The sequence below is a fragment of the Entelurus aequoreus genome, linkage group LG22 (genome assembly GCF_033978785.1).
Source record: "Entelurus aequoreus isolate RoL-2023_Sb linkage group LG22, RoL_Eaeq_v1.1, whole genome shotgun sequence".
Lineage (NCBI taxonomy): Eukaryota > Metazoa > Chordata > Actinopteri > Syngnathiformes > Syngnathidae > Entelurus > Entelurus aequoreus.
The window spans coordinates 20915423-20940040 of record NC_084752.1 but is presented as its reverse complement, the minus strand read 5'-3'; the positions used below and the strand labels follow the sequence as shown (position 1 = coordinate 20940040).

The 24618-nt window shown below is 39.9% G+C and overlaps 1 protein-coding gene across 1 annotated transcript; it reads left to right on the top strand.

The window, feature by feature from the left end:
* The first annotated feature begins 315 nt into the window (after positions 1–315).
* Positions 316–24618, top strand: dcaf15 (DDB1 and CUL4 associated factor 15). Its single transcript, XM_062032517.1, has 13 exons — positions 316–503; positions 1267–1364; positions 1471–1609; positions 6163–6269; positions 6374–6501; positions 11754–11915; positions 15975–16523; positions 16607–16698; positions 17708–17830; positions 20038–20114; positions 20186–20290; positions 20375–20490; positions 24141–24618. Exons 1-13 carry the CDS (start codon positions 408–410, stop codon positions 24197–24199), a joined length of 1851 nt encoding a protein of 616 aa, XP_061888501.1. The 5' UTR covers positions 316–407; the 3' UTR covers positions 24200–24618.

Below are 24618 nucleotides of genomic sequence, written 5' to 3'. Positions count from 1 at the left end.
GACAATGCCAAGCCACATTCTGCACGTGGCTTTTTTTGTAAAAGAGTGCGGGTACTAGACTGGCCTGCCTGTAGTCCAGACCTGTCTCCCATTGAAAATGTATGGCGCATTATATATATATGTATAGGCCAAATTATTTTAACACAGCGTGGCCCCTTAGTCAAAAACATTTGGGGACTCTTGTATATCAATAACAGGAATATAGTGCGAAGTAATCGTTGAGATCTTATCTAAAAGAAACGCAATTGGTGGGAACTACTTTTACTTTTGTCTAAGTAAGTACGTAATGCGCAAGCGCGCGCATCACTCGGTCGAACTACCGCCTTTGCCCGGCCTTGACAGTCTGGTGCTGCAGTGGACCAATCAGCGGCGAGCTGAGCTTCACACGAACAACAGTGCAGTTCGAGATGGCGCCCAGCTCGAAATCCGAAAAGAAGGATGGCAAGCAGAAACCTCAGAGAAAACACAAGGACCATATTGTAAAGCTCCTCGTACGAGGGAAGGTAAGCGGTTTACTTACTGTCATGGCGACAATACTGGCTGTGAAGTCATCCAGGCCTCCTTTGATGCAAGCGTCCTTGTTTTCACTAGCATCCGAGGCTAGCTCGTAGCTGCTACTTAGCTTGTAGGCTAGCTGCTAGAGAAGGCTAATTAAGGGAAGATATTCTCTGAAGTGCGCTACAAAAGTGATATTCCTGCTTTCGAATGCGTGCTACATTTAGCTATATTGTGGCAATTTGTTGTGGTTTGCCCAAAGAAGCGTGGTAAATGATAGCCAGGTAGCCTTAGTAGAATAATGAACATTTGGTATGTGACAATAAAGTGAAAGTATGTGTTGACTTTAAATTTAGATCACCGCCATTTAAACATTAGTCCTCCAAATGACCTTTTGACCATTGTAGTAAAAAAAAGTTAAAGTATCAATGATTGTCACACACACACTAGGTGTGGTGAAATTACCCTCTGCATTTGACCCATTCCCTTGTTCCACCCCCTGGGGGGTGAGGGGAGCAGTGAGCAGCAGCGGTGGCCGTGCCCGGGAATCATTTTGGTGATTTAACCCCCAATTCCAACCCTTGATGCTAAGTGCCAAGCAGGGAAGTAATGGGTCCAATTTTTATACTCTTTGGTATGACTCGGGGGTTTGAACTCACGACCTACCGATCGCAGGGCGGACACTCTCACCACAAGGCCACTAAGCGGGTAGCAAGTGTCAAGCTAACTGCTTTTTTTTTAATACAATACTGCAATTTTGCCCTTCTGCAGATTACTGGGCAGTTATCTCAGCCTCTGTTTAGGCAGCTCCCACCTCGAGTGTGTGTCCCATTAAAGAACATTGTCAGCGAGGAGTTCCTCAGGGCAGGGTGAGTGTATGACCTCTTACTAGTTTGCTTGCTGCTCTTACTAAATTGAACAAACTAATCTATCCAAGAAGTGTGTTACAGTGGTGTTTTACTTCTTTGATTCCAGGCACATTTTTCTCGGCTTCACCAAGTGCGGACGTTATGTTCTGTCCTACACCAGGGACTGTGGAGAGGACGATGATTTCTCTTTCTACAACTACCATCTCTATTGGTGGGAGTTCAATCTGCACAGCAGACTCAAACAGGTAAAACAGTGGATGGAAGTTTGCTTTCTTCTTTTAATGTACAGTGGAACCTCAATTCACTAACTCAAGAATCGAAAAGTTAGTATAGTGAAGCGAAGTTCTCCATAAGAAACAATGTAAACATGAATAATGGGTTCTAGCCTCGACAAAATCCCTATTTTAGTTAAGGTTTGTACACTTCGAACTAAGGCTGGGCGATATATCGAATATACTTGATATATCGTGGGTTTGTCTCTGTGCGATATAGAAAATGAGTATTTCATGAGTATTCGAGTATACGTTTTCATGCAGTATCTTTTAGCTGCGAGCATTACACTAAATGCTTTTCTCACTCTTTCTTGTCTCTCCTTCTCACAGAGAGATAAAACAAGCGCACCTTCTTACATACGTCACATTACTGTCGCGCGTGCAACGTCATACGCCCTCGCGGAGCAGAGAGGTAGCTGCATGGGTAACGTTAGCTGGGGCAGGTGGTGCAAGCGGAGCGGTGCGAGTGGTAATACGAGAGAGAGAGAGAAGGTGCGAATCTGGTAACAAATGGAGGAAGAATTAATTCTCAAGAAAAACAGCAGGGGGTCCATTGTCTGGCGGTGGTTTGGCTTCAAGCGGGAAGATGTTGAACAGACAACCGTAATATGTCAAATATGCGGCAAAAGCTTTGCTACAAAAAGTAGCAGCACTACTAATTTGTTGATAGATAGTACTTTATTGATTCCTTCAGGAGAGTTCCCTCAGGAAAATTAAAATTCCAGCAGCAGTGTACAGAATTGAAATCTAATTTAAAAGTAAACAGTAAATAATGGGGGAATAAATGGAAACAAAATAGAAAAAAATTACAATAAGAATAAAAATAAAAAGCAACAATGAGAATAAAAATATAACAAGAGAAACTAGGCCAGGGGTGGGCAATTAATTTTTACCGGGGGCCGCATGAGCAACCCGAGCACTGCTGGAGAGCCACACCGACAATATTTCAATTAAATTTTGCACAAATTATTTTTGATATACCGTAAGATAGATAGATAATAATAATAATATTTTCATTTAACCTAACTTATCTTTATACAAAAGCAGATGGCTTTTGATGGTTTTATTTTTAACACTTTCTTACAGAACACTTCCTGATGTATATTACAATACAAAAATTTCAATTTCTGTCACTTCATCCTGCATCCTCTTTGTTGTGAACGTAGCACGTCTGTAAGGTGATTGGCGAAGAAGGAGGAAGCGTTGCTGTTGCGGAAATGAGGAGTGAGGATTGGTTTTCCTTTTGGAAAGAACGAGATAAGTTGAGCTGTGTTAGTATAGCATGCTCAATAAAAGTTTAAAAAGAGCGTCAGACTTGGTGTGCACTTCTTCTGGACGCTACAATTGATGTCACAAGTGGGATGAAATGCCTCCCAGTTCGCCTTGCCATCAAACCTGGGAGTCTTCATTGAGGGCGGAATTCCCCCCGTGGCAAGCAGCGTGGCTGCACCTATAAACGCTGTCTCTCTCTCTCTCTCTGTCTCTCTCTGTCTCTCTCTCTCTTTGCGGCGAGCTCCTCACGTGGCACGTACCTCCCGATGACGTAGCACACAAGCAGTGCAGTATGCGCAAAGTTTTACTTCTGACACCAATTGTAGCGTCCAGAAGAAGTGCACAGCAAGTCTGACGCAATTTTTAAACTTTTATTGAGCAAGCTATACTAACACAGCTCAACATATCTCGTTCCTTCCACACGCACGTCTCCTCACTTCTCATTTACACAACTCAAGAAGACAACATCTACTTCAGCAGGTCGTTACACTATATTCTTTGAACACAGCAACATGTGTACCACAAATAAGCACACGGCTTTACCTTTACTTGGCAGTCCATGTCTTTTTTAAAACACGCCATACGTCATCAACTTTTCTCTTTTTAGCGTCTCGGGGATAACCGGGCATCACTTGTCGCTGTGCGCCTTCCCTCACAGGACATACGCACATATAACACTTTTCAAAATAAAAGCAGCACAGTTGTATTGCACGCACGACAAAGATGTTTTTTAAAATTTATTTTGTATTTGTGATTGCCGCTGCGCGCACGAGCATACGTCCACACGGAAGTAATACAAATAACGCTTTTCAAAACAAAAGCAGCACCGTTGTATTGCACACTCGAAATAGATACTTTTTAAAATGTATTTTGTAATTTATAATTGGCCTCACGCGGGCCGGACAGGGACGTACAAAGGGCCGGATGCGGCCCGCGGGCCGCAGAATGCCCAGGTCTGAACTAGGCAGTAGTGACCATATATGAAAAAGTATTGCACTGTTATTGTTTTGCATCCCCTGTCATCCTAGTACCCCCCCTCACCCCCCAGAGAGGAGTTGTACAGTCTAATAGCGTGTGGGACAAAGGAGTTTTTTAGTCTCTTTTAGTAGCATCATTTGAAAAGTCACCCGCTAGAGAATGAAGAGTGCTTGAAACTCTGCATGTCAACACCCAACAAAATGCCAAACCCAACAAAATGCCAAACCCAACAAAATGCCAAAGCAACGGGGGGAATTGACAATGTAGGAAAAAGTTATATTGGCACCGAAACAAGTTTTGGCAACAAACGAATACATACATTGAAAAAATACAATATTTTTTGGTGGATGTTTTTGATGCCAATATTCATATTTTTGTACAAGTTTGTTTTTGCGTGTTTTAAAGATTTTTATGAACGCTTCTCTTTTTTTTTACGGTTTAGTTGTTTTTTTTACCCTTTTAAACTAAAGGCAGTGTGGGCGGGACTTACAACAAGTTTACCCGGAAGCAGTTTTCCTGGACTTGGGCATGCAAGTGAAACATAGTAGAAGAAGAAAGGAGGACCGAGGGCGTCTAAATTGAGTTAAAAAAAAATGTTTCAAAATATGAAATTATGAAGCAAAAGTAGTTATTTTACCTTTATCTGGAGTAGGCCTGTATGTGTAGCTGTTGGCAGATTCTCCTGCTCAAAATAAATCTTGTATTTGTAAACAAAATACAATAACCTACTTTTATTACTCTTTGACTACTTCATAAAGCACTCTGGTCAACTTTGTTACTTTCAATATTGGCTTTTATGTGTGCAGTATATTTCAGCACTAATGTCTTTAAAGTCCTTTGTGTTCTTTGATGTGTGATGTTTCGCTCTTACACACATGTTAGAGGGATGTGTGCTATGGCTTCAGTCTGGACCCCCTCTCCACAGGCTTAGACAGATTTTTATTTTTTTTCTCAACCCCCCCCCCCATTGTTTACCTGTATCTCACTTTTTTTGTAAGGGGCGCCGGAAGTTGGCAGACCCGTCAGCGATCCTGTTTTGTCTCCCTGTAATGTTTGTCTGATCTTGAATGGGATTGTGCTGAAAATGTTAATTTCCCTTTAGGGATTAATAAAGTATTTCTGATTCTGATTCTAAGATGTTATTTGGATATATTTCTGCTATTTATTAAATATTTAATTTATTAATATGCATACATTCTTTTCACAAAGCAAATTAAAATAACTTTAAAGCAATTACTCATATTTATTAGTTATGATACAGTTTATGGAGGATTTATTATATGATTGTTTATATTTTTTTAATTAAATGTAACAAGGCAGTCAACCATCAGCTTCGCTCACTTGATTATGCACTGTAGTTGGATGTCCTCTCAGAAACACGCCGGTGAAAGAAGTCCAGATGTCGCCCAAATCTTCTTTGTCTTTCTTGTAGAATTAAATACAGTACATCACAAAGTACTACTCTGATTTCATTCCTAAAGATGTTTTAATGTAAATGTCATAGAAATGTCTCCTTTTAAAGTCCAGACAATTTTTTTAAATTAATTTTAAATAGTCTCTCAGCTTACATTATAGCAGTTGATGTTTTCCAAAATATGTTGTAGGTTGTACTTTCAAATGTACATGTACGTCAGTCTACCCCAGGGCAGCTGTGGCTACAAATGTAGCTTACCACCACCAGGTGTGAATGAATGATGGGTTCCCACTTGTCTGTGAGCGCTTTTAAGTATCTAATAATAGAAAAGCGCGATATAAAATCTAATCCATTATTATTATTAAATCCATTCATTTTCTACCGCTTGTCCGTCTCGGGGTCGCGGGGGTGGCTGGAGCCTATCCCAGCAGCAAAATACTTCCCTCTATCAAAATGTAAAAATAGCGATAAAAGCATCATGAAATGTGCATGCATGCTTTGGAGCCCCTGCCTCGAAAGAAAATAATGTTTGCCTTGGTGCCCTTCTAACTTGCCTTGGTGCCCTACAATATAAGCCCTCCTTTAAGGCAACACTTGCCTTGACCTTAAAAAGTTAAAATTTGAGGCCTGTCATGCTGACAGATACTTGAGTCTTGACTCCACATGTATAGACTTGAATTTAAATGTCCTTAGTTGAGACTTGACTTGAGACTTGGGATTAAAGACTTTTGACTTACTTACCAGTTAGTGACCCCTGCAATACAGACTCCTTGATTTTGGTTTAGAATTGTGAAATAAGCTCGACACGCTGTCTTCTTAAATTTCTCGCTAATCTGCTTTTTTTCCCTTCTTTTTACTCTAGGTCCAATATGTGCGACTGTTTGCAGGCGAGGAAATCTACAATGACCTCTACCTCATGGTGTGTGGGTGGCCAAATGACCAATCCAAAATTGTCATCTTCGGCTTTAAGTAAGACATTATTTTCATCAAGCTTAGGCACTTTGATCTAGCATTATTTCAATGCAGACTACGTGACGATTAACTGTGTTTGCCTATGTCTTATTACCTGTCAGCTCTCTCCTTATGAACCTTATGAGTGCTGAGAACTACAGAGATATCTACTTAACCATCGTCTCCATGCCTTCTCCTAAACCTTGCCCTGACTGCTGCAGACTACCCTCCACCATGTCCATACGCAACGGTAAACACAAATACAGTGAGGTCTATAAATATTGTGACATCTACACACATCGTCTTTTTGGCTCTTTACACCGCAGGGCGCACCGGATTATAAAGCGCACTGTCGATGAAGTGGTCTATTCAGGTCTATTTTTCATACAAAAGGCACATTAAATGGATCAAATTGATTTTTTTCTGCATTTTAAAAACACTTCCTTGTGGTCAGAATATGTAATGGTGCTTCTTTGGTTAAAATATTGCATGGATTATGTCTACAGACCATCTTCAAGCCACTTTCTGACCGTGATTTCGGGTTGCGCCGTTTTGTGGGTGGTCTTATTTACGTGGCTCCACTCCGACAGCGTTGTCTCCCCGTCATCTTTGTTGCACCGGTAGTTTTTAGCGCTTCCATAGCGAGGCTACTTTAACATATAAGTTAGAACTGTGTACGCTGCTTTGTATTAGAAATGGCAACAGCGAACGATGAATGCATCACAACAATGGATAGAAAGAAAAAAAAGAGCTTATTGACAACGGCGCAGTAAATCAGCCATATACATAAGTTGTGTCCCACTTCAGGGTCTGCATCCTTCGGAAGACCCGGCCTATGTAGTCTCAGAAGGCTGGACCTTCGGAGGCACCTCCGAAGGATGTCACCCGTTGTTAAATGGGACAGTCTAGGCTGCGGAGGATACCGGTACTTACATTTGAAAGTGTATTCGCTGCCGGTGCCGCTGCTTGTATTTGCCGCCGCTTGTATTTGCCGCCATCGTCAAAAAGATCCGGGTTGAACAAAGGCGCGCAAAGCATCTTGGGATATGGGAGGCCACGAAGGATAGTCGCGGTGCATCCTCCGAATACAGGGAAAAGGAGGGCGCATTCGTTGGCTGCCCCACTATGGACTGGACTCTCACTATTATGTTAGATCCACTATGGACTGGACTTTCACAATACTATGTCAGACCCACTCGACATCCATTGTTTTCGGTCTCCCCTAGAGGGGGGGGGGGGTTACCCACATTTGCGGTCTTCTCCAAGGTTTCTCATAGTCATTCACATCGACGTCCCACTGGGGTGAGTTTTCCTTGCCCTTATGTGGGCTCTGTACCGAGGATGTCGTTGTGGCTTGTGCAGCCCTTTGAGACACTTGTGATTTAGGGCTATATAAATAAACATTGATTGATTGATTTGGAGGAGCCTTCGAATTTAAATTAATTGGGACAGCCTTCACGCAGCGTTGTGACATAAGCGGCCTTCAAATTCACCCTTCGAAAGATGCAGACCCTGAATTGGGACACAGCTAATGTGTTGTTGTACGTTTATATATGGTAACGTCCCTGTAGTATAAACTACATTTATTTAATGTGGTATATATGCTGTACGTTGTTAGCATAACCGTCTGCGTTTCCTTTTCAGCCACTGTGTTAGAAGGTTGCAGAAAGAGTGCATAATTTCACATAAGTTGTTTATATTCAGACGAGGCAAGCGCAAAAATAGTTTTCATGAACGTGGCCATCTTGATTTCCGACTTTGTAACTGGAACGCTCTCAACTCGGTAGTGATATCATTATCAGCTATGACTTACCACTCTCCAGGTAAATAGAACGCAGCATTATGCAGATCCCAAATACACATTAGCAGGTACCAATAGGTAAAAAACAAGTTGGTTTTGCATAATTTTGGGACACCACACATCAGATACTGACCCCCGATAGGTGCAATTTTGGTGTGTTAATACGCACACTATAATAATATTCTTATGTTGTTGAACTACAGTACGTCTGACTACGGTCGCAGTAATGTTCCGCTTACCAAAGTCGTACTAAAACATTTTCACATATTTTTGAGTGGCATCTGTCATGTTCTATATTCTTAATGAAACATCAAAGTTTTAGTGTACTTGCTTCATTTATTGAACAGGCGTCAGTCAACCTGCAATCCACACGTACTGTATCTCTTATGTGTGACTGCTATCAACTGGTCACACTTATCCTGACACCATGTACCAAATAAAATAGCTTCGAGCACAACCAGAATTAATACGTACATTAGGCGGGTTATAAGGTGCACTGTCGAGGAAATGAAATGATTTTAAGTGCGACTGTCAGTACAAATATATGATAATTTCGAGTTTTCTCTCCAAAATTGCGGTTGCGATTTGATTTACGATTTTTATATTTTAGACATGCACCTGGGGATAAGTTGATTGGCAACACTAAATTGGCCCCAATGTGTGAATGTGAGTGTGAATGTTGTCGGTCTATCAGTGTTGGCCCTGAAATGAGGTGGCGACTTGTCCAGGGTGTACCCCGCCTTCCGCCCGAATGCAGCTGAGATAGGACCCGAAAGGGACAAGCGGTGGAAGATGGATGGATGGATGGATGTATAAATAAAAATGCATAACACTGCAAAAATTATGATTGAAGGAAGACATGATACTTTTAGACTGTCAATCAACATGTTTTTGTATCAAGGTGCCACACATTAGAACATATAATAATAATCCACCCCAGCTGGTCGTTAGTGAAAAGGGCATCCAGTTTCAGAAATAACAAGAACCGAGTGGATGATGAGGAAAAAGGTGATGGATGCAAAAATATTGTCATTTCATATGTATCAGGGTCTATCTGAAGATTTTTTTAACCAACACAACATCCCAGTACACTTCAAACCCGGCAACACCCCGAGACAGAGACTAGTGCATCCTGAAAACCCCACACCCACAAAAAACAATCTGGTGTATGCTTTCCAGTGTAATGATGAATGCACTGATACATATATTGGGGAAACAAAACAACCACCAAACCTACGCATAGCACAGCATAGACGGGCAAACTCTTCAGGCCAAGACTCATCTGTGTACCTGCACCTCAGGGAAAAACAGCACTCCTTTGAGAACAAAAATGTAGAGATTCTGGACAGGGATGACGGATGGTATGAAAGAGGAGTGAGGGAAGCTATCTATGTCAAGGTCGAAAAACCATCCCTGAAAAGAGGAAGTGGTCTGCGACACCATCTATCTCCTACATACAACACTGTCTTTTCAACCATTCCTAAAATACTCTGCAATTTAGCCTCCAACAAATAACAGGAGTTAAAAACATTCTGGTCACCTTCTGTGACCAGAATGTTTTGTGCCATTTGTTTACAACTGAATGGAATGCTTACATGGGGGATTCCGACTATTTTGGACTGGTAGTAGTCGATCCATAGCAATCGTTCTGCCACACATCACCACAATGGTAACGAGGGGAATTTAGACTTCAACGACTGTTGTTGGCTTTGACAGTAGGATTGCTCGTTTGCATCCAAACTGTTGTTTTTCTCACTACAATAGGGCGAACCCATCCTTGCCCAGGCACAACTTCATGGTTTTTGGAGTATTAATATGGGTTTAGGCACCAGCTGATAGTATAGATCTGACTAATCTACTGTAAGTCTAAGACTAGATCTGACCAATCTAAATCTATGAGCATGAATTGATAAAGCCTACTCGAATGAGGCGAAACGTCTTCTAAGACAAACCAAACCGTCCAGTTCCGATCGATTTCTGTTCATGCTTTCTGTGTGCAAGTTAGTGCCCTGTTCTTTGCTCACCGAGACAAAGATCGTGAATAACTGTAGAGGGTTCAATGCGTTCAGTTAATTCTGCTGTTAAGTAAATGCGCTCAGGTGCTAAGGGCAATCCAGTGAGACCCCTTTCTCCCTGTTTGGAGAGAGCGACACTGTTGATTGGCCAGAAGGCAAAGGTCTGATTGGCAAACATGTCTGTCACTCAAATGTCGTGACGGCGAAGAAAAATAAACTTCTCTTTCATGTGGTTTGGTTATTTAAAACCGCGATGTTGGTTCGATGTTGATTATTCGTACCCTATAGCGTATCGTTACAAATTGTCACTCTACTGTTATTTGACATGCTATTGCTATAAATGGTAGTTCCATAAATAGTAGACTGTAACCCCACAATTATGTCATTTTTGGGAAAACTGCATTAAAAAAAGAGACTTCCTCACACATTGCCACAAAACACCAAAGTAGCAGGCACATATATTTTTTTCTATATTCACCAATGATTTACCTTGGGCTACCAGGCGTGCAAGATTGGTTCTTTATGCTGATGATGCAACCTTATATCATGCTGCACCATCATGCAGTGTACTTAATGTAGTATTGAGTGAGGAACTAAAAGCTGTGCATGACTGGACAGTATGTAACAAACTTGTCCTTAACATCTCAAAAACAAAAAGTGTTATATTGGGGACTAGGCATGGGTTATCTTGCGACCCAAAGTTGGATTTGAAGCTAGGTATTTCAATAGTTCAACAGGTCAGAAGTGCCAAGCTCTTTGGAGTGATGCTGGACTGCACTCTATCCTGGTCAAATCATATCAGTGATATAGTTACAAAGATGGGAAGGGCTGTTGGTATTTCCAGGAAATGTGCTGCTTTTGTTGATCCACCTCTTCTTTGTCAAATTGTTAAGAGTTTAGTCTTGTCATCTTGACTATTGTTCTACAGTCTGGGCATCTGCTGCGAGTAGTGAGATCAGTAAACTCCAGATTGTCCAGAATAGGGCAGCAAGGCTGGTTCTTGGTTGTTCACTAAGAACCAATGTGAACCAAATGCATGCTTCTCTTTCCTGGCTAACAGTGCAGAACAGGTTGTCAGCTAATACTCTTATATTGTTCAAATCAGTTACCGGTAGTAAAACTCCTGCTTTTCTCATGGCCCAAATAGTTCACAGCAGCACTATACATAATCACAATACCAGGGCGTCCAGTGAGGAGCATTTTGTACTCCCTCGTCCCAGGAAGAATGCTTTGCGGAATTTTTTTATTTATAGATCTTTATCGCTCTGGAATAACCTGCCTCAAATTCTCACCGGCATTGAAAGTAAACAGGTTTTTAAAAAGAGAGTTTTATTTATTTATTTTTTCTGAATAGTGTAGTTATAATTATATGCTTTTCCTTTTAATTGTATTGAATTGTGGACCCCAGGAAGACCAGTGGGTTGTTGAGGCAACCAGCTAATGGGGATCCTTAATAAAAATCAAAAAAATATACAAACTTGTAATTCCTACACCGTTCATTTGATTGACATGAATATACCCTCAAATTAAGGCCGACAGTCTGCACATCTTGTATTATTTCAAATTCATTGTTGTGGTGGGTAGAGTGGGAAGACAAAACGTGTTGATGTCCCGATATTAATTGTCCTGACTGTAAATGCATTTTCTATTAGCACATCTCCTCTTACTGGTCTCGTGTCTCTGCAGGGAGTGGTGAGTGTTTGGAGCACGGCTATGTCCTCAACAGCAGGTGCCAGGTGGTGTACCCGTTTCCCACTTTCCAACCTGCTTTCCAGCTGAAAAAGGACCAGGTCATCCTGTTGAATACTAGTTACTCTCTGGTGGCTTGCAGCATCTCAGTCTGCCCAGGTAGGGTTTTTGCACCTATTATACCCTTTACTGTACTATCTAATGTTGTCAAATATGATTGCAATTAGGAGTTGGCATTTGATTGATTTTCTTGATCAGTCATGAAGACTTTTTTTTAAATGACATAACAGGAAAACTAAGAAAACATTGTGTTATCATTTTACCGCTATCAAATATGTATTTAATGTAGGCTTCTGTGGTTTGTCTCTGAATTGTCATCCAAGTTTTTTATTTAGAATGAGTTAGTCATTGGTTCTTAAATATTTTCTGTAGGAATTTTTCGATCAGGAATTTAGGCTGCTGATTCTGATACTGATCATGAAAGGAGTGAGATCAGCCGATACCAATACTAATCACATGTTTTAGGAGTACATTTTTCTTATTTAAAATTAAAAAAAAATATATATATATATATATATTTTTGTCCTGTCTAGCTACTCAGGCAAATCATATTGTTGATGTAGATGCCCATATTTGCTGTATATATTTACTTTACAAAGGAGAAGTATGGGATACGTCTCTTGTTGCCTTATTTGTATCTGACTTTATTAAATGGATTTATATTATTTGGCGCATTGTTATCCAAAATATTCACATCCCAATTTTGTTTGAGGTTTGCAAGTCATAATCCCCTTCTTTTTTTAGACATTCGCTCTGTCTGCAGTCTGTTTTTCACAACTTTGTGCAGATACAGTAGGAGTACTGTAGATGTTTTTGTTCGCTCAATTATGACAGCCGCAAAAACCCTGCAAACGTTACCCATATAGCTTTAGCAGAGTTTATAACGGTTCTTTTCACAGACATTATATTGTTACGCTTTCCCCTTGCCATTGCTGACGTTCTGCTTGTTGTTACATGAAAACACTTGATAGCACACTGCACCTTTTGCAAGAAAACAGTTTGATGGCAAATCTGAAAAATGGCTGTTATGATGTTTGCTAATATTTTTAATTAGTTTACCCGAAACAGTAGAGAAGCTGCTGGGGTATTTAGTTAGTTTAATCATTTTGTTATCTAATGTGAAAGAACAGTGAATTAATTCCAGTGTTTCCCACACATTAATTTATTTGTGGCGGCCCGCCACGAAAGAATTACGTCCGCCACAAACATTTTTATTTATTTATTTATTTTTTTTTGTCCTGTCCAGCTTCTCTGGCAAATCATATAGTTGATGTAGATGCCCATATAGGCTGTTCAGATTTACTTTACAAAAGAGAAGTGTAGGATACTTCTCTTGTTGCCTTATTTGTATTTGACCACTACTGTTTTCTGTTTATTTGTTACTGACTGTGGCAGGACACCTCTGCCTCTGTTTCACTTTATGTTGCTGGTAAATAATATGGTTGTAGTAGCAGGCTAAAGTTAAATTATTTAGTATGCACTAATTAAAGGGGCAGAGCTTTAAGAGACATTTTAGCTTTTATATTTTATAAGATATATTTTTTGTAAGAACCACAATTAATAAATATATTTCAGTGAATAACTTATTGTTCAAATCTGTGTATAAATATGTACATAAAGTGTTGTAATTATATTGTAAAATGGATGGATGGATGGACGTTTAAAACAAAACTGTTATTATTAATTAGTAAGTATACATTTTTTGAGCCTTTTTACAGAAAATCATATCATTGTAGTAAATTATGCAAATTTCTCGATGGTGTCATGGTGACCACGCCCATAGCCACGCCCCCGCCGCCACAGGTATCTTGGCAGTTTATGGAAAACACTGAATTCATATACTTACAATTCATTATTTGATAAGTCACTTAACCGACAATAAATGAAAATTAAAGTAGGTAAGTTTTCCAGTGTCGATAAATCGCGATGTGCATGATTCAAGAGCATTCACGCTTTTTGCCACTTCTAGCGGCTACGCACGTTTGTACCAAAGCGGAGAGAAAAGAAGGGGGTGAATTATCTTGTCCTCATTAAGTGTCTTTGAATCTTTATGAAGCAACGCGGGGCCGCTGGCCGGCTAGTATCACACAGTGCACTTAGTTAGCATGTAGCAGCTAACATGGACAAAATGAACACAAAACCAAATGCCACCTCCACCAATGTGGGAATATTTCAGTTTAAACCTTTGGAACAAGAAGAGCCTTTAGAGACCGAGAAGTCAGTTTGCTGAATGTGCGCGACTACAACAACGCCCACTTGAAATACAACCACTCGACAGTTCAAACTCATTTTGCATTGGGTGAAAAAGCCAGGTGACAGACATTTCAGGGATTGTCATTACTGTGTTTTTACTATCTACCGGTACTTCATTAAGTGGTTATTTCTTTTTGATTTATGGTATCATATTTGCATATATTGTATTTGCTGATGTAGTCCTGTTGTTGTTTTTATCTCTGAAACAGTCCGACTGACTCTCTGTCTTATCTGCACTTGTCGCCGCATCTTCCCCATATGTCTTCTTTTTTCTTCTTTCTATCCCCTCCTGCTTTGGTGCGGCTGCGCCAAACTGTTTAACATTTGATAAAGCCAAATACAAATAGGGCAACAAATATCCCACACTTTTCTTTTGTAAAGCAAATCTGTTCAGCAGATATGAGCATATACATGAACAATATGATTTGCCTAGGTGGCTGTATAGGACATGTTAAAAAAAAAAAAAGACAATCTGCAATGGCGATCACATACTTTTTCAGAAGAATCTGCCGATACTGATCAGTGGCCGATTGATCAGCTCACACAAATTTTTCCAAGACCCCCAATTTGAAATACTATGGAGCGCTTGATCATATTTCCTTATTTATTGGTACAAAACACTCTATGATTTGATGGCAGAGGCATTCTGCATCCTGATTATCAAAATATTGAGACAAAATGTAATTTGCAACAACCTAAAGTCTTTTTAGTTAAGTTTATTACCAAAATTGCACATTTAGAAGGAGTTTAAATTGAACACAGAAAATCTAATTAGATTGAGTTAACATGTTTTATAACCTTTGCAAGATCTTATTTTTTTAGGTTTTTTTTTTTAATCCAAAGTATATGTACAGTGGTACTTCGACTTACGTGTATTTTTATTTGCCAGCTGTGTTTTGGCTTTTTGTTAATCTTTAAATTGCGAGCATAATTTGAGTTACGAGCCTCCCTGCCGCCGGTTAGTGCGAAGGAGAAGAAGCGGACAACCAAACCAGAGAGCCAAACAGGTAAAAACATGTCCTACCTGTTAGCCGTCCAGATGAGTCAGCCCGACCGCATCCCGCAAACCACAGCCAGCCTCCGCAGCATGAAGTCACAAACATCCAAACAAATGAATTTATCCATTAAAAATATGGAGAGGCTGCAGATGCTGTGTTTGACATGTTTCAGTTCTTTCTGTCTAGTCCTGACTCAACAAACTGGACAGTCAAACATTACCATTGGTGCAAAATCACAGCTCATAGTTCATTTTCATCTCTGACCTTAGGTCCGTCACTCAAAGACGTCTGTGGACAACATAACCAACAATAACAGTTCCTATTGTTATAAGATGGACAATCAGCAAAAGTCTATATTATAACGTCATTTCATAAAACTTTTGTAGTTGTTTGTAGTACATGCTATTGTAATGTTTTTCAAGCAATATTTCATGTCTAAAAGCTTGTTTTTCTTTTTTGAAAACATGTAACAATGTTATAATTGTGCTGTTTTGGAAGGCCAAGCACAAATTCAATTGATTCCAATTCATCTCAGTGGGCGTGTCTGATTTCAGATACAAGTGTTTTGAGTTACGAGCACCGTTGTGGAACAAACTAGGCTTTTAGGTTGAGTTACTATTGTACTTTTCTTCGGTTACTATTTTTGCAAGCAAAGAACTGTTCAAGCTTTGATTGTGGAATTCCTGATTTGACCACAAACACACAAGGAAAGGATAACATCTTTAAAAGCAAAAATATATCATTTCACTCACCAGTTCATCATAATATTAAAATATTGTAATCATTCCACCCTGAAAAACAATCATTGGAGGCCCGAAATTATTGACTTTCATAGGCCTCATGAGTGTGTCGGACTGAGTTTTATCATTTATTGCATTGTTTTATGTTATGGGTTTGTTTGTTTCAGGGAAACAAGGTGAATTGTCCCAGATTCTCTACACCAAGAGAGCACCTTTGTCCCATCAGCCGTCCTCGTCTTCCTCCTCCACTATCTCAGCCTCCTTACTGCCTCAGGGCTCTCCTGACAGCCGATCACAACCGAGCAGGGTGGCCCCGCTTACCTCATCTCCCAGCCAATCGCAAGCGGTGCTGCGAGCCAGAGAGTTTGCAGCCGACCTCTTTCGACGGGCCCATGGAGGATTTTGTGTGGGTGACAAAGAAGCAGCGCGGAAACCAGGAGAGCCGCAAATAAGCATCCAGCACGAGGAACAGGATTGTCAAAAGAGGACGCAGGAAGAAACACAAACTACTTTGCCACAAACATCTGGACATAGTTTGGTTCACTTATCTGAACATGTGATGTCTCCTGCTGCGTCCTCATCACCGTCATCCCCTATAGCGCCATCCACATCCCAGGAGGCAGAGCCTAGTGAGCCTGGTTATGTCAACTATTCCCGTCTGCACTATTGCCACCAACAGCCTGGCTCCATAGAGCAAAATACAGGAGCTGCAGCAGGTGACTTAGCTTTAACACATCCCAACTTTTGTCAGGTTCTCCCATTTAAAACCTCCCATTGATCCTTGGATTTATCAATCTAGGCTATGAGGACGATAAAGTACAACTGCCTTTCACGGTGACAGATCTTAAAGGACGCAGCCTGCAGCTGGTCAGCGAGCCACACAATGGACAGGTAAGTGTTTCTTCTAATGAGCTGCATTTCTAACTAAACACACGGACCTTTGACCCAGTACAGCATCATTTAGACACACAAATATAATAATTTTATGCAGCAAAATTTGCAATTCTGAACAATATGTAAGTATAGGCTGGACACACCTTCTCATCCAATTACATGAGTCATTGGCCCCCTTTACACTGTGCACTAAATCAGATTTTTTTTGCCCTCAAGTGACAGAGATGGGATTTTTTTTGCCAGTCTAAAGGCTCCAAAGTGCCTCAAATCTGATCTTTTTCCATGAGATTCAAGCCACATCAGGAGGTAGTAAAAATCCAAATCAACCAATCAATCAATGAAAGTTTACTTGTACAGCCCTTAATCACAAATATCTCAAAGGGCTGCATAAGCCATAATGATATCCCTGGCTCAGATTCCACATCAGGGAAAGAAAAAAACTCAACCCAATGGGAACAACGTGAAACCCTGGAAGGGACCCCAGATGACCGGTGTAATGAATGCCGAGTGGCTACGGTTGATAATGTGAGAGTCCAGTTCATAGTGGGGCCAGCAGGGAATCCTCTTGCGTGTAGAAAATTCACTGATGAAGTCCGAGTAGGGACTAGAGGGTGATAGATGGAGAGGTAGCAGTGTGACAGACCTCATAGTAAGCACCTCAAATGATTTATATTTATTATTTAGGTTAGGGCTAAGGTTAAGGTTTTAATTGGCTATTAGTGCGACCCCTCCACCCCTTTTAAAGGCATGGGCAATATGTGCACTCATAGTTAGGAGGAAATGCCTTGTTAAGCGGGAAGAATTCATCTGATTTCTATGCAACATACCATTTTCTGATGACAAAATGATTGCTTATTAGATGTTTTTAAGTAAACTCATTAGTTCTCATCGATTTTGAAGTCTAATAAAGCATACATCGGATGAGTGGGTTATGAAGTTCCATGTTCCATGATCCTTCTATTATTGAAAAGAGTGAGTATAAGTTTGTTTTTCTCTTCTTACCCAGAGTGTGTGTGTGGAGCAGTTGACGCTGGACTTTGAGTATCTTATTAACGAGGTGATCAGGAGAGATGCTGCCTGGGCTCCTCGGTTCTGCTCTTTCAGCGACTACGATGTGGTCATCTTAGAGGTGAGTGCACATACATGCAATAGTTGGTGTGTAACGCCACATGTATTCTTATCGCACGTTTTTGGTACGAGACATTCAGTTCAGGACAGAAAGTCTGCCTCAGTAGTTTTGTTTTTTAAAAATGTTTGGAATTTTGTTCCGACTGTACTGAAATTGAACTGAAGCATGACATTTATACTAACATACGTACCAAACTGTAACGATGCCAAACCATTATAGCCCTACAACCCAAGGCAGAAATGATGAAATCACTATTCTTGGAGGACGTTCATTTAGATGTTTAATTTTATGGTAATAAATAGATAACTGGAAATGAGTATAGTTGTGTTATGTTGTTAACTTTCTGGCTTTAAAAAACATGAAAATAAATTATGGAAGTCATTAACAGTTTCATTTTTAGATGAAACAGAGTGAAAATATGTCATTCAATTCTGAGGAAAAAACAAAAACTATGGAATTATGAAACACAAAAAACACTAGAAAACACCACTAGTACTTTGTTGCACCACCTCTGGCTTTTATAACAGCTGGCAGTCTCTGAGGCATGGACTTAACGAGTATTAAACAGTACTCTTCATCAATCTTGAGCCAACTTTCTCTGATTGCTGTTGTCAGATCAGCTTTGCAGGTTGGAGTCTTGTCATGAACTATTTTGTTTCATTTTCACCACAGATTTTCATTTCATTACATTTCATTTGGATTTAGATCCGGACTATTAGCAGGCCATGACATTGTCCTTATGTATCTTTAATCAAGTAAAGTTTTTTTTTACAGTTTTTGCTCTACGGCAAGATATACATTATCATCTTGAAAAATGATATTCTCACTAAACATCCTTTCGATTGATGGAATAATGTCCAAAATGTAAAAGTAAACGTTTGCATTCATTGAAGATGTAACAGCCATCTCCCCAGGGCCATTACTGACATGCAGCCCCATATCATCAATGACTGTGGACATTTGCATGTTTTCTTCAGGCAGTCGTCTTCATAAATCTCATTGGACTGGCACCAACAAAAGTTCCAGCATCTTCACCTTTCATCCAGTCGTAGTGTGCACAAAGTGTTCTCAACACCAGATTGGGGACTGGTGGATAGGCCGCGTGTGACCACATGCAGTACAGGCCAAAAGTTTGGACACACCTTCTCATTTCAATGCCTTTTCTTTATTTTCATGGCTATTTACCTTGTAGATTGTCACTGAAGGCATCAAAACTATGACACCTATGAAGTGAAAACAATTTCAGGTGACTACCTCTTGAAGCTCATCGAGAGAATGCCATTTTGAAGAAACCAGAATATAAAACATGTTTTCAGTTATTTCACCTTTTTTTGTGAAGTACATAACTCCACATGTGTTCATTCATAGTTTAGATGCCTTCAGTGACAATCTACAATGTAAATAGTCATGAAAATAAAGAAAAGGCATTGCATGAGAAGGTGTGTCCAAACTTTTTGCCTGTACTGTATATGAGGAGACACTTCTGGGTGAAAGTTGTTGTTGAAGGAACTCACCGGCTCAGAACTACTGCTCTCTTTCTTGCCTTATTATCTTGACTCCCATAAAAACATCTATAGCCCACAGTTTATTTTCCTCAGCCCTGTGGAACCGTGTTTTTTTCTGTTTAGGTGTTACTGACCGCTTTCCTGTATTTAAATCCCATTTCCTTCAGGCGGTTGCTTACATTTCGGTCACAAACGGTGACTTGTTTCTGCCCATTTCTTCGGCATTGGATTTGCTGTGCCTTTTGAAGTTTGATAAAAGTAATTTCAATTGACATCTCTTGTGCTGAAGAGCATGATTCATGTCAGTCCACCTGGTGCAACAGCTCTACAAGGTGTAAACACTCCTTTTTAACTGCAGACTAATGAACACATTTAATCTGATGCAGGTGTTTGCGCTGGGAATGAAAATATACAGGGTTATTTCATATTTTTTACCTCAGAATTGAGTGATTATTTAATGTTTTCACTCCGCTTGATCTACAAATGAAACTGTTGCTGACCACCACAATGTTTATACTTGATTTCTTTTAGTGTTTTAAAGCCAGAAAGTTAATCTGTTAGTCTGTTATCTGCTTTTTTTTCTACAAAATGAACCAACTGAATGAACATCCTCCAAGTCTTGTGATTCCATTATTTTCCAGTGGTTGTATTGATAAACATTTACACTGGCAGCTGAATAATTGTTTATGTTGTTTATATAAGGTATGTCCAGAGACCAACTTGGTCATGATTAGCATCGGCCTGCTGCTACTTGCCTTCCCTCCGTCAGAACAGTGCAGGTAATAACTAACAACTCTCTTCTCTCCAGTGACATTTGACTTCCTTTTTAATCACAGTCGTCTTTCTTCAGGCCCAACACCTACCACTCCAACCTGCATGTCAGTTGGGACCTTAACACAGGTGTGTGTTGCACTGTGGGAGTTGGTGACCTCGCAGAGATCAAGGGTCAGACCACGTACGATGACACACACACACATTTTCTGGTGTCCACTCTTGCCTTCACCTTGTTTTAAGTCCAGTGGTTGTCTTGTGTTGTCAGCGGGGGTGTGTGGAGCTCTTACAGGAAGTCCTGTGTGAACACGCTCATGAAGTGGATGGTGCCTGAGAGCGGCTCTCGCAGCATCAACAGAATGACCAACGAAGGAGTACACAGTGGTCAGACCATTATTTCTCTTTGTTGTTTTCTTTGTCTTTATGTGAGGGCATTTTGGACAACACACTTGTTTGCATTTATTTTTCATCAAAAATTAATTTTGAAGTGTTTTTTTAGTAAAGGCATTCTGACTGCATTGCAGTCAGAATGACATATATATTTAATTATTTGCGCACCCTGTGGCCCTTTTTGTGACACGTTTATAATTTGACACTTTTCCCTGTGTGTGCTCCCTATGACCACTTTAGTGACAAGTTTATTATTTGGCACTTTTCCATGTGTGCTTCCTATGACCACTTCAGTGACATGTATATTATTTGGCACTTGTCCATATTTTTACACCCCATGACCCTTTTTGTGACAAGTTTATTATTTGGCACTTGTCCATATTTTTGCACCCCATGACCCTTTTTGTGACACTTTTATTATTCGACACTTTTCCATATGTGTGCTTCCTAGGACCACTTCAGTGACATGTACGGTATATTATTTGGCACTTGTCCATAATTTTGCACCCCATGACCCTTTTTGTGACACTTTTATTATTTGACACTTTTCCATGTGTGTGCTTCCCATGACCACTTCAGTGACAAGTATATTATTTGGCACTTCTCCATAATTTTGCACCCCATGACCCTTTTTGTGACACTTTTATTATTTGACACTTTTCCATGTGTGTGCTTCCCATGACCACTTCAGTGACAAGTATATTATTTGGCACTTGTCCATAATTTTGCACCCCATGACCCTTTTTGTGACACTTTTATTATTTGACACTTTTCCATGTGTGTGCTTCCCATGACCACTTCAGTGACAAGTATATTATTTGGCACTTGTCCATAATTTTGCACCCCATGACCCTTTTTATGACAAGTTTATAATTTGACACTTTTCCATGTGTGCTCCATATGACCACATTTGTGACAAGTTTATATTTTTGCACCCCATGACCCTTTTTGTGACACTTTTATTATTTTACATTTTTCCATATTTGTGATTCCTATGACCACTTTAGTGACAAGTTTATAATTTGACACTTTTCCATATGTGTGCTCCCTATGTCCACTTTAGTGACAAGTTTATAATTTGACACTTTTCCATATGTGTGCTTCCTATGACCACTTTAGTGACAAGTTTATAATTTGACACTTTTCCTTATGTGTGCTCCCTATGACCACTTTAGTGACAAGTTTATAATTTGACACTTTTCCATATGTGTGCTTCCTATGACCACTTCAGTGACATGTATATTATTTGGCACTTGTCCATAATTTTGTACCCCATGACCCTTTTTGTGACACTTTTATTATTTGACACTTTTCCATATGTGTGCTTCCTATGACCACTTCAGTGACATGTATATTATTTGGCACTTGTCCATAATTTTGCACCCCATGACCCTTTTTATGACAAGTTTATAATTTGACACTTTTCCATGTGTGCTCCATATGACCACATTTGTGACAAGTTTATATTTTTGCACCCCATGACCCTTTTTGTGACACTTTTATTATTTTACACTTTTCCATATTTGTGATTCCTATGACCACTTTAGTGACAAGTTTATAATTTGACACTTTTCCATATGTGTGCTCGCTATGTCCACTTTAGTGACAAGTTTATAATTTGACACTTTTCCATATGTGTGCTTCCTATGACCACTTTAGTGACAAGTTTATAATTTGACACTTTTCCTTATGTGTGCTCCCTATGACCACTTTAGTGACAAGTTTATAATTTGACACTTTTCCATATGTGTGCTTCCTATGACCACTTCAGTGACATGTATATTATTTGGCACTTGTCCATAATTTTGTACCCCATGACCCTTTTTGTGACACTTTTATTATTTGACAATTTTCCATGTGTGTGCTTCCCATGACCACTTCAGTGACAAGTATATTATTTGGCAATTGTCCATAATTTTGCACCCCATGACCCTTTTTGTGACACTTTTATTATTTGACACTTTTCCATATTTGTGCTTACTATGACCACTTTAGTGACAAGTTTATAATTTGACACTTTTCCATATGTGTGCTCCCTATGACCACGTCCGTGACAAGTTTATTATTTGACACTTTTCCATGTTTGTGCACCCCATGTGTCTATGATTGTTCTCATTCATCCAGGTCCATGTCATCTCAGGGCATTCAATCGATCGCAACTGGACTGTTTGGTTTGTCTAAGAAGACGTTTCGCCTCTCGTCCGAGTATTCTTCATTAGTTCATATACTCTTTCAAATGTTCTTGTAATCAGACCATATTTTCGGTATATTAGATGGAATCTTTGACCTGACATGTTTCGACTGTCATCTGCAGTCTTCTTCAGAAGGGTCACCTGACCACCTGGTGAAGAAGACTGCAGATGCCAGTCGAAACATGTCAGGTAAAGATTCCATCTAACATACCGAATGTCAGGGTCAAACACTGATGCCATCTATTAAACAAGACAAGAAGCAAGGAATTAAACAGACAGAATTAAATTTGGCTCAATTGGGGAGAGACGCGTAGACACTGTTCAAGGGTACAGTGTCTACGCGTCTCTCCTCAATTGAGTTGTCCCACGCCCCTGACGAAAGATTGTACGCCTCCTCTTTTATTTGGACTTTCCCTGATTACATGGCAACAGCTGTTTCTAAGGGAGGTGGTCGTAAACAGCCATCGCCTTTGGTTACAGAACAGTTCAAAGAAAAGTTCATAAACATTTCACAGAAAAGGTCATAAAACAGTTCAAAGAAGAGGTTCCTGTAGGGGAGTCAGGTCCTGCTTCCTCGAACTCGGGTAAAGACAATGTCTTTCTGTTGATTACAATACATGAAAGAAACAGAACACCTTCATGTTGCTTCCCATCCTACACAGTGGAGTTTTACAAGCCTTCTTCTTGGTAGGATCAAAGACAGCTTTTGTGTTCTCGCTGAAACTCATGGAAATACAAAGTTTTGTGATAACTTAGATACAATTATTCTGACACCGAAAATATGGTCTGATTACAAGAACATTTGAAAGAGTATATGAATAAGAACACATAATGAACCTTTTTGAGCAATTCATCAGTTCATGCTCATGGACTTAATTGGTCAGATCTAGTCTAGAAGCTGGTGCCAAACCTCCTAATATTTATACTCCAAAACCAGGAGGGTGTGCCTGGGCAAGGATGGTTTCACCCTATTGTAGTGAGAAAAATAACTGCTTTGATGCAAACGAGCAATCTTACAGTCAAAGCCAACAACAGGGGGTTGAGTGTAATTTACCCTCGTTGGCATTGAAGTATCGTGTGGCAGAGCGATCGCTGTGGATCGTCTACTACCAGGCCAAAATAGTCGGAATCCCCCGTGTAAGCATTCCATGCGGTTGTAAACAAATGGCATTCTGGTCACAGAAGGTGACCAGAATGTTTTTAACTCCGGTTAATTGTTGGAGGTTAAATTGCTGACTTTTAGAAAGAGTTGAAAGGACAGTGTTGTATGTGGGAGACAGATGGTGTCGCAGACCACCTCCTATGTTCAGGGATTGTTGGTCACCCTTTTTGTGACCACTATTCAAACTTTCCCATATTTTTCTCTCTATGACCCTTTTTGTGACAGATTTATTATTTTTGACACATTTCCACATGTGCTCTTTATGATCCTTCTTCCTCTCTCCCATGTAGGATCTTCTCGTCAGGTGTTAGCGGACAGTGACAGATGCACTTGGATCGTTTTGCGATAACGTCACAAAAAACAGACAAGGAAAGGAAATCTGAAGGGTGAGCACCATCCTTAACTAAAATGGACTAGAACTGCACTGTGATCACACAAACATCAAAACTGAACTGGAAGTTTGTACATAATTACATTTGACACTTTTCGTTATTTGTGTCATGTTTTTTTTGTTGTAACGACAATAAGCACGAGCTGGACTGAACAAATTATTATTAGTTGGATGTCTTTTTTAATACGTGACTGTACTTGAAATGTTTTGATGTAATAATGCACCTGTTTAGATTGTTAGCTCCAAGTGGTTGTCACTTTTGTGGTGGAACCAACATTGTTTTGACTCATAAAGATGCAATATTTCTAAAAAAATAAGTACTAAGTGAACCTGCGTGACTCAATGTGTGTGAGCATCATATGTCACTGGCAAAGAAT

Bases quoted from the DNA above. Each gene is read 5' to 3' on its own strand.
- dcaf15 (XM_062032517.1), top strand. From the start codon at position 408: ATGGCGCCCAGCTCGAAATCCGAAAAGAAGGATGGCAAGCAGAAACCT. The intron at 6,270-6,373 runs GTAAGACATTAT...ATTACCTGTCAG, and splicing joins ATTGTCATCTTCGGCTTTAA to CTCTCTCCTTATGAACCTTA. The intron at 20,291-20,374 runs GTACGATGACAC...TTGTGTTGTCAG, and splicing joins GAGATCAAGGGTCAGACCAC to CGGGGGTGTGTGGAGCTCTT.